Below are 10,452 nucleotides of genomic sequence, written 5' to 3' on the forward strand. Positions count from 1 at the left end.
ACCCTGCCACTGGACTGGAACAGTTGAAACGGACTCGTCCGTCCATAACAACCGGCTCCAGTCGTCGGCCGTCAAGTCAAGGTGCTCCCGCCCCAGACTAATCGCAGTTGTTTGTGGTCGGCAGTAAGGTGGGGCTTGTGCCTGGCAACCCTGCCATTCAAACCAGCTGCAGAAAGTCGCCTGGAGACAGTGCTTGTGTGAACTTCCACCCCTGCTGTCGTGGCAAGCTCCATTGCCAATTCAGGGGCAGTCAGGAAGGGATTTCTCCTTGACTACCTCACGAGCTGCAGGTCATCCCACTCCGTGGTAGACCTGGGTTTGCCAGAATGAGGTAGGTTTTCCATAGATCCATATTTCTCCAACTTCTTCAAGTTATATCGAACGACAAACTCACTAACTTTTAGATGTCTGGCAATCTCTCAGTTGGAAATCCCATCCCTATTCCAGGCTTCAATCAAGCCCATTTCGCGAGTTGTGAGCAGCGTTTTGACTGGAATTGTTGTTGCTTTGCATATCAAAAGGAAAGTGTTCACATGCAAATTTTTGTTACCAAGGGGCAGCTTGACACCCCAGAAACCATTCACAAAACATATCGGTTAAATAAATATTTATAACAAAACTTTTCCCACTGCTCCAACTTTTCTTCCGTTGGTTTAAATGCTGCACAAATGATATTCATGACTCATGAATACGTAATAAGGTAATTCAAAATGGCAGTTTTACACGGACGAAAAACAATTGCTCGAAAAATGCCAAAATGAGGGGTCGTGGGCAACTTCAGAAGTGGGATTTACGACTATATTTGATTAAAATATGCACACACTACAGGGGTAAGTTACATTGTTGTTCAGAATAAACAATTTATTGCAAAACCACAACATCAAGTTTGCCACACATGTGCGATATATGACTAATGCAGGCCAGCGTACATGTACAGTGCATGCTGCTGAGCTGCTCAAGAATTGGTTGCACAAATAGCTGTGATGGCAAGAGTAAGTTGGCACAATTGAAACAGCCCAAAAATGTGTTAAAAGTATGGGAGTATGTACACGGTGAAGGTTTGTTCAGTGTACATCGAAAAACCAACAGTCCTGGAAAATCATGTTGAATGTGACCCATACTATACGTATACTGAGGCCTTAATTTCCAATACTGTCATAAGCCTCATCACAAATACTGCATGGGTGATTTTACACAACGGTCGACCTTTTTCCTTCCCACAATGTCTTTCTACCATTGTGCAAAATCACCCATGCAGTATTTGCGGTAAGACAAGGCTGTTGACTTTACAAAAAAATAATAGTGATAGCAATTAAACATCACATGACCACTGACACAAGGTCACCCTGAGGCTTGACGTCAAAATTCTTACCGCTTTTTTGATATTGAGGTATGGCTTCGCTCAGCAAGACAGGACATGCAGGAGTTCTTGTGCATAAAGTTTAGCGACGAAAATTAAAGGATTCCGTGCCTGTCCCGGGAAATGGAATTTGGAAACTAAGCTCAACGCCACGTTGACGCGCCCCGCGTGTGGAACTAGCAGTGAGGTTTTGTCCTGTAAATATAATGTAGAGGGCGGTATCACGTCTCAGTCGATCGATCACGCGTTTGCAGGCCGGGTGCCCACATGTCTCACGCGTGTGGTACGGTCGACAAGTTGCACGTGTGTTGTGTGTTCATCTTCAGTTCACATGCGATTCGTCAATCAAGGTAAACCAAACTTTTGACCGATCCACCGCAGGATTTCGGGTAATCAAGTACATACTGTCATTTTTTTCTTTTACAAAACCAACCAACGTACATGTACAGCAAACAACCATTAGTTGCCTGTTGCGTGACTGATGACCTAGCCCAGGTTGGACCATGGAGTCTACCTCCATGGTTGGACGTTGACTTCATTTCATAACATACTACGGTCAGGGAGTCCACCCATGGAGGAAGGAACACATGGAGGAAGGAACACACGCCTAGTCCTGTACATAGTTCAAGAAATTTGCTTATTTTTGGAGTCACCATAATCATGGGAATCCATTTTCATTGTTTTAATTTAGCGGTTTAGGCCTAACGTGCCTAAATACTTTTTTACCATTATTTTAACATTATGGTTGTAATGTAGTCCTAAATCTACTATCTGGCATGATCTGAACCAGGCCTACATGTATGGAAGCCGGAATTGTTTTTCTTTTCAAATTCAGATTCCTAACATGCATATGAGTGACATTTGTTGCAATTCGGAGGAATTTCATCAATGTTTTTAGAGGTTTCTCTTTTGCATAAACATGATAATGATCACCACTTTTGCCCATCATTGTCACATGGACATGATTGTCAGCAAGTTTGAGTTACCCCCAGAATTTGTGGGAGTGCAGCGGACGTTGAACCCCACAGTTGTTGGGATAAGGTTGAGTCATAACTTTATCCACCTTCGTCACTCAGAGAAACTCAAATATTTGTGTTGGGTGCCTTCAGTCTCTGCACAATAAATGGTCCATCTGATGGCGTGATCTATTCAGTACATTTAATTTTGCCATCTATCCATTACAGTTTCCGTTCTTATTCAAGGTTGTGGAAGATTATGTTGAAATCAAAACTAAAGTTTGAGATTTCGTGAAGGATCAACTGTTAGCACGGCACAACCGATCAATTGCAGAGGTGGCAGCAAGTCACTTGTTGCAAGTCCAAGTCAAGTCACAAGTCATTAGGTCCAGTCACAAGTCAAGTCATAAGTCATTTGGTCACAGGGCAAGTCAAGTCCCAAGTCTCTTTGTCCAAGTACAAGTCAAGCCGCACAATATTTTGCCCAGCTGCAATAGGCAAAAAGAGCCAGGCGTCAACTAACCAAGTTACAAGTTATGAGTTTCAGACAGCTGAACACGTTTTGTCCAATTATTTTGACAATGCCTCTATAACTCCCCCTTTTCACTTGTGTTGTAATTACTATTCTTGCAGTTTATCACATATCTGTCGTATATTGGACCTCTCTTTAATTTGTGATCCACCATCCCCAAACCAGGCTGAAGTCGGTATTTGTGATGTTGGACAATTCCTTTCCTTCAGCTGTTACACTTTAAAGTGATCCATGTTAAATCGAAATTCTGGTTTTGGGATGGTGCATCACATTTAATAAATGTACTTGGCATTTGTGGAAATAAGCATTGAGATGAAATGATGACATATTGAGGGCGCTATTATCCTAGTCATGCATCAGCACAACGTCAACGTAGCAGCATGATATGCATGCTGCCCTGATCTGCAGTTGCAGCTAGGTGAAGTAGAAGCTGGTGTGCGAGCCGAAGCCCCTTTTTTAATGCACGCTAGGCGTAAACTGAATAGGGGGCCGGTTGAGTAGCGTCTGACTTGGGTTGGTAACAAGTCATTTTTTGCAAAACAAGTCAAGTCACAAGTCAAAGCTGGTAATTACAAGTCAAGTCACAAGTCACAAAAAAAGCGAATTGAGTCCACGTCTCATGACTCGAATCAGCAACTCTGATCAATTGTGCAGATTGACTCATCGCTCATGCTCACTGCATGTTGCTGATTCTTTATAACATTTACTTTAATGTTTTGGAATTATTTGGTAGTTTTTCAAACAGATATCAGAGCCAGTATGTCATCATCTACTGATCAGCCCGGCAGCCTTGCTTCATTATTAGGAACAGAGAGTTCAGCAGCCCTCAGCACACAGTCAAGAATTCCAGTCACGCTTGACTGGACGGAGAAACCCAAAACGAAGGTTTGCCTCGCCTGCTTACACTTTGGGGCATCTGATATAGTCAGACATGTTGCATGCGACAACTGTATCTTCTAATGACAGCGGCACCAAGAATGTACATGTACCTGAACATAGAATTCATAATTCTTGTATGTAGTCGTAGTTTGTCTGAACTTTGACCCCAGCTATACATTATTTGGCTATACAGTTGTACTGTTATTTGAAGTTTACTCAAACTGGCCGCTGTAAATTTGCATGGGCCTTAATATACATATGACTTATGTACATTATAAAAAGAATTCGGTATTGGGATTTTTCCTCGGTGTGGCAGTTTGGGAGATTTTGGACATAGAGTGCTTGCAGAAATGGCATGAAAGTTTGGTATTGACTAACAGTGGTATTCCTCGTCTGTGAAATTGGTGAATTTTTCTGCCTTCTATTCCAGTTGCTTTATCATAATTAAATTTCCTGATACTTGCTCCCTAGTTAATAAAAAGCTGCATTTTCCTGGTTCTGCTTGTAAAAATAATTACACAGCCAACAAGGGTGTCATTTTTGAACATGGTATCATGTGTACATGTACTTAGCAATATTTGGTCAGTGGTCGTTAACATTTACTGTAGATGTGGCTCAGAGTTTTATTCAGTTGGCTGTTTTGTTTCTTGACAGGATGGGTCAACAACGCCTCACAAAGATGAAGTGGAAAGTATCGTAGAAGAAATGCTAGATCCCACTAAGGTATAAATTGTCACATTATCAGGGGTGAGATTTCTCAGCTTTTTAGCTGATTCCAGCTTTTTTGGCTTTGGATTTCAGCTTTTTTTCCCTCACTGGCTGTGTACAAAAGTATTGTCACAATTCAGCTTCTTTAAGCCTTTATGCTCAATCTCACCCCAGCATTATACGCATGCATGTACACGTACCAATATACAAGTCCTTTAATTTGCAGAAACAGCATATTGCTTTTGCGTGAGTATAGTGTCACCTGAGTTATGTACAATTATTTTTTTGCTTCAGGTTAAAACTCTTTTACACTTCAGCAGAGTCTGCAAAGCCTTCTTGGAGAAATCCCAAACCGATCTAGACTTGCCCTCAAGGACGTTATTGGCAAGCCTGATTCTTAACAACATCACTGATCGAAACAAGGATGAGACAAAGAAGCACTTCTGGCCCAAGAAATCATTACTGAGGATTATTGAAGAGTGTAATGTGGCTGCGAGGTAGGCGCAAAAGGTTGATCGAAAAACAAACGCAGACTCGTAGGTTGTTGGGCCTTGGGGAGAATTGACCTGTTGGATCTTGTTTGCCACTTTGACGTGATGCAGCCTGATGTGTCTGGCAGGGTTTCTAGCCAAGGTATCCTGAAGGTTTAGGGTGTTGGCAGGCTCCGGCTTAAAGAAGTTATTAGCGGTTGGGCTGAGCATTTCTTCAAATCTGGTGGATTTTGAAGGAACTAGTACTGGAATGACTTAGATGGTCTATCATATGCACACGCTTGAAGAAACTGGTTGTGTTTTATGCAAATTGTTGTTTGCTTGATAGAAATTTGCCGTTCTAACTTCTGACAGTTTCCACCAAAGATACAGACCAGAATATGGTCAGTGCAGCATTGCCATGAAATTAGGACCAGGTGTGAAAGAATCCGGGCTCGAGATTTTTTAATGGCACCAGTTAAATTACATGTGTAAAATGACACTTTGATGTATTCTTTTTGTTTAGCTCATGTCCGTCATTTTTACTGTCGGCCATCGAGATGAGAGACCTAGAGGTTGTCAAGTCCTGTGTTGAGCACATGCAGGATATCCCAGATAATATCTTGACAAAAGTGTTACAGTTCTTCATCAGGTACTGTATGGATTCCCTTATCATAAATACTAACCATCCCTGATCTTTTAACATTCAGCACCTACTGTTGCATTGCTTCGGTCTTCCTCAAAAAGCTTAAAAAATATTACTAGACAATGGATATTTGCAGGTCACATTAAAACTATTGTGCATTAGAGAATTTATGGGAAACAGCAAATGCTTAAAAAGACGAAAGAAGTTCGTAAAGATGACCATTTGATTTGATCAAGTGTAGTATCGAATGAGGGTTTCAGTAATGATTACTAGTCATAAATAGCACAAGACTTGGATCAAACTGGACTTGTCATGTGGATATTTTGAGCCCAGAATATAATTATTTTACTGCAACAAAATCTGGTTACATCTCCTGATTGGAATGCTTTGAAATGATTTTGGTGTCTACACTTGCTCCGTGAGAGTTCCCGACAGACTCTTGTTTCCTTTTGTAGACATATCCAGGGCACATCAAATGGGAGTCAGGAGTCCACAGGTACCAGTTCACCGGAAACTTCTACAGCATGTCCTGTGTCAACAGCATGTGCCCAGTGCCTGTATCCTTTGAAATCAAAGTTAAAAAAGATGCAACAGAGGGAGGCCATGCAGTTGATTTACTGACTAATGAAGCTTCAGTCAGGTTTTACTACAGCTGACATAGTCGGCAAGGTGGGAAGGAGCTCCTCATCTCGCCGGTCTGGAGTCCCGGGGAGAGGCTATACGGGGATTTTTTTGGGAAGCGATTTTTTCAGACCTAAACCCCTTACCCCTAACAGGATATTATGGTTCAGTGAACTACATTTTGTTACTTGTTTGATCCTAAAAGTCATGAGTCGTCTAATTTTAGTCAATTTTACCAAACATTCCGGGGGGAGTTGATTGGAAGGGTTTCATTGCAACATGAAATGTACACCATTGAAATACAGAGCAATGTTTCCACAGTTGAATATTTAAAATCAAAAGAGGGTACCAGGTCTCCGTAAATGTTATTTTTAACTGTTTTAATGCATAGAGTTGTTTATAATTAAGTAAAACCCCCAGAAACTGGCTCGAGGCAACCACGAGATGGTGACGTAAGGGAAGGAACCAAATGACGCTTTCCTCGTATTGGCAATAAGCTCTTCATTTGCTCTGGCAACCTTGGCAACTGAAATTGATACCATAGCCCTGTGATAAATGCATGTATTTGGAAGGTCAGATAACAAAATGGCAAACACTAAGGGAATGCAATGTGACTTCTTTAAACAAGAAGGTCATTGACATGCAACGATGGTTGAAGCATGGTTGCTGTGCAGAATCATAAAACATTACACACTGATCTGTTATGTCCCTTGATGCATTGCTTCAGTAATAAAGCCTTGTGCTGCCCCTTCAATGACACGTTCATCGTTGATAGCTTAAGACAGTTCAGCTTTGACGAAGCTCTGGTGAGTCATTTGAGTTTTGAACCATCTTGGGATTGTGAGAACCTCTCCTTTTGGGCGGTAGAGTAAACTGGAACCAGCCAGAGGTCAGAGTGAAGGGGAAGGAATATGCATGGGGACCAGGGAGAGTTTCCATCCACTAGCCAAGCTGGTGGTGGGTTACGGGTTGCCGTGTTACTGTTTTCTGTGGAGACGTCTTGATTGCAGGATTCCACTTTCACCCGTTGTGTGCATTCTGGAAGGCGAGGGGTTCATGCATTTTGGCCTGGTCACAGCACCCCACTTGTCGAAGATTCAGATAATTGGTTACATGCACATGCAGCATGGTAGAACCACAGTAAAGGCTTCCGAGTTTGGTTACCAGAGTGAGCCAGTTCACTATTTCAAAATGGCGAGGTCTTTCGACTTTTGATAGCATAGCAGGAGAGCTTGGACATATTGCAGGTGTGTGAATTGGCGTTAGGTTTTATTGGGTAGGTCAACCGTGCTGTTCCTGAATGACTTCCGACTTGCTTCATTTTGGGCACGCACTGTTGGGATACCGAATTGGCTCAAATCATTGGTTAGTATTTTTTGTGCTTCACTGATAGTCAGTTATTACTTGAAGGATTCTTGTTTGTTCTTGTTTATACCATGCAAAAGTTGAGACCCAATTACCACCAAATTCCCCCAAAGCCTTCGTTAAATGTTACAAGCTCAATGAGATGACATTTGAAATGTCTCTTCGTATCTTAGTTACATTAGATTTAAAGGCCATTTTCCAAGAACCTACTATGAAAAGCATCACATTCTGTGTGATTTGGGTCAATGATTTCCAGGTGTTACTAAGATATCTTCACTTTCTTCTGTCAACAATGCCAGCCAATGTCCAGGACGACTCCACGCCAACTCTTAACATTGTGAGTAAATTGAAGTTTGGAGGCGATTTTGGACATACGGGATTCTGATACAAGACTTTAGACCATACCATTTCATTCTTGTGCAGGTAACTTGCGTGTCCATAGAAAGAGACTTCATCATTCAGTGGCTTATACAATACACATTATAGTTAATTTTTGGCATGGCACTTGTTTTTTTGTAGACCTTTCTGTCGTTTATTAATATTAGCTACCATTTGATATCATCCTTCCCAAACGCTTGATGCTAAGTGTAGATCACATAAAATCTTGTTGGATTTGGCATTACTAGGGTTAAAGGGGGAAGCATTTTTAATTTATAATTGATTGTAATATTTGTTTATTATTTGATATCTGCATCGGCCAGTAGAAAAAGAAAGGTCTATTGAATAGCCTGATTCCAAATTGGACAAGAGTCGGGGTCACTACATCATTGGTTATACATCATACATGCTTGATAAAGCATAGCCAGAGTCCTAATTGGACATTATTCAGGAGATCGTCAACCAGTTTGTGACTCTCTGGATTACATGTGGCCTGGTTTCTAATTGGGTGATAGTTTGGATTCCTCCATCACCAATTACATGCATGTGTGGTTGATCACATGGGTGTAAGAACTGGAGGGGAGAGCAACGGACTCCAAGATTTTCGTTATTTCTGCTTCTGACGCGGAGTAGGAAGGATTTTGGGTTCCAACATGGGTATCCACATCCAGTTTTTGTGCTCTATATTTGGGATGCAATTGGGACATTCTTGGGAAATGTTTTTCGGTCGATTTTGTTCACTTTTTCAAAATGGAGGTGAGCCATTTGTTATAAATTTTCTATCCATTGTTTCATTGTTTCATGTTTTTGTCGTTTGCCAGGGGCAAAACTTTTTTGGTGAGATATGATATTCAAATAGCAATTTCCCAGCTGGCTGTGATAAGAAGTCTGATTGGCTGTTTGTATTGTCTCCAGGTCGCTGATTGGATAAGTGCTCTGTTAGATGCTCACTTCACCCAGCTTATCCTGTCTCCTGAAGCGAGAGCGCTGCTCGCTGAACTGGCACAATCTGTACAAATGCAGGTGAGTTGAATCAAAATTGCCAGAATGAAAACTTACTTTAAGAAGGTAGTTCCTAGAATGAGGAGCATAAAGAAGGGGTGTGGGTAAGCAAGTATTAAAGGTCCAATGCCAAACTCCTCTGCCGTTGAAATGAGTAGACACTCCCCCTATTCCGATGTCTGACTCCCCTCTCAAAATTCGCTACGCCTGCGTGGGTAAAATCAACAATTTCATACTTCTGCATGTGACATCTTTTTGTCCTGTCAAACTTCCCTCTATTTTCACTGCTTTCTGTTTTGTTGGTAGGAGTCATTCTACACTGAACTAGAAGCCGTAAAGACCATCCTCCAGAGCTTCAAAGATTCCGTGTTGGTACCCGTCAAACAGACGAGTGGCAGCTACAGCATTGAAGTCCTGACCATGTAGGAGAGAACACTTTGCCTAGACCAGAGCTGTTGAAGAACTGCTGCATTGCGACTGAATGCACCCAGAGAGATCGTCAGCATTGAGTTGTTCAGTCATTCATGTGAACTCAAAGCTGGAACAGTAGGGCGCTGAGTAGTCCATTCGTAAGAACCAAGATGTTGGTTTGGGGATGCACGCGGTAGCAAAGCGTAAGAACACAGATGCTTGAGGAGAATGGGGATGACTTGTCCCACGGGAATGACACAGTTTGCACGTTTTTACTGTGTGAGGGCCTAGTTGAGGCTGACTCGAGCTTCTTGCGAATATAAGGAACAACTGACGAGAAATTAGGCCAAATGTCTCGTGCCCGGAATTTTTCCACTTCTTCAAAATTTTCTTTGAAATGATTGGGAAATACCGGAGTTGTGCAAGCACCAGCCCTTTTGTTATGCAAACAGTCCATGTGATGTCAGGATTACGAAAGCAACTAAACGTCGTGGACAACTGATGGAGTGGAAATAGACACGATCTTCTTGTTGAGCATGGAGATCCATTCTGAAAACATTTGGGGGCGTGTTCATTAGTGCACTACGTATGGTGGTATTGACCATACCTGTTTACCATCACTATTGTAGGCTAGGAATGAGTAATACGGACAGCATATTCAGCATTCCACCTTGAGGGTGGTGTGCGCAGTTTACATACCAAAGATGGCAGACATGGGGAACTAGTCTCGTAAGCAGGTTGAGTCGCCAATTTGTTTCCAATGACGACTGGTATACTGTCATTCAGTAGAAGTATTGGACCTACATTATTGACATTCCTTTTGTGGCTTGTGTATTGCTTGGTTGAACATGCCCAGATCACCTTAACAGGTATGGAGGGCCATTTTAACAAACTCCTGCGTGGTCAATAATAACAGTGACTTACATTTTTCCTCTCAGACAGTTGGACCATTATTCTACAGACTAAAGCGACTGGCATTCATTGAATTTGGACAGTATGCTTCAAAAATAAAATGAGAACAACACTTCCACAGAAACCAAAATGTAGTCAAGGGTTTGTTTATTCCCATATTGCCTGTAAACTCTAACTTTGCGAAAGGACGGGACCCTCTATTTCTACGGATT

General features: G+C 41.9%; 2 protein-coding genes across 5 annotated transcripts in view; one reads left to right on the forward strand and one right to left on the reverse strand.

Moving 5' to 3' along the window:
* The window catches only part of LOC110976146 (mitochondrial dicarboxylate carrier-like), a 23,001-nt gene extending 21,490 nt beyond the window's left edge, over positions 1-1,511 (reverse strand). Inside the window, exon 1 of the mRNA XM_022229193.2 lies at positions 1,373-1,511. The gene's annotated coding sequence lies outside the window, so the exon portion shown is untranslated. The remainder of the gene's footprint in view (positions 1-1,372) is intronic.
* LOC110976144 (nucleolar protein 11-like) overlaps positions 1-10,390 on the forward strand; it is an 11,776-nt gene extending 1,386 nt beyond the window's left edge. For 2 of the 4 annotated variants that reach the window (XM_087138717.1, XM_087138718.1), the window contains 9 exons: positions 3,582-3,733; positions 4,382-4,450; positions 4,730-4,932; positions 5,432-5,557; positions 6,007-6,108; positions 6,900-6,978; positions 7,794-7,874; positions 8,831-8,938; positions 9,224-10,390. In XM_087138717.1, the coding sequence (XP_086994843.1) occupies positions 3,608-3,733; positions 4,382-4,450; positions 4,730-4,932; positions 5,432-5,557; positions 6,007-6,108; positions 6,900-6,978; positions 7,794-7,874; positions 8,831-8,938; positions 9,224-9,343 (1,014 nt within the window). In that variant the 5' untranslated portion in view covers positions 3,582-3,607 and the 3' untranslated portion in view covers positions 9,344-10,390. Of the gene's footprint in view, positions 1-1,541; positions 1,750-3,581; positions 3,734-4,381; positions 4,451-4,729; positions 4,933-5,431; positions 5,558-6,006; positions 6,109-6,899; positions 6,979-7,793; positions 7,875-8,830; positions 8,939-9,223 lie in introns of those variants that run through there. The other 2 variants (XM_022229189.2, XM_022229188.2) reach the window with 2 other exon arrangements.
* The last annotated feature ends 62 nt before the right edge of the window (positions 10,391-10,452 follow it).

This window comes from Acanthaster planci, linkage group LG07 (assembly GCF_054643075.1).
Source record: "Acanthaster planci isolate LZ-2023a linkage group LG07, COTS_SCS, whole genome shotgun sequence".
NCBI classification, from domain to species: Eukaryota; Metazoa; Echinodermata; class Asteroidea; order Valvatida; family Acanthasteridae; genus Acanthaster; species Acanthaster planci.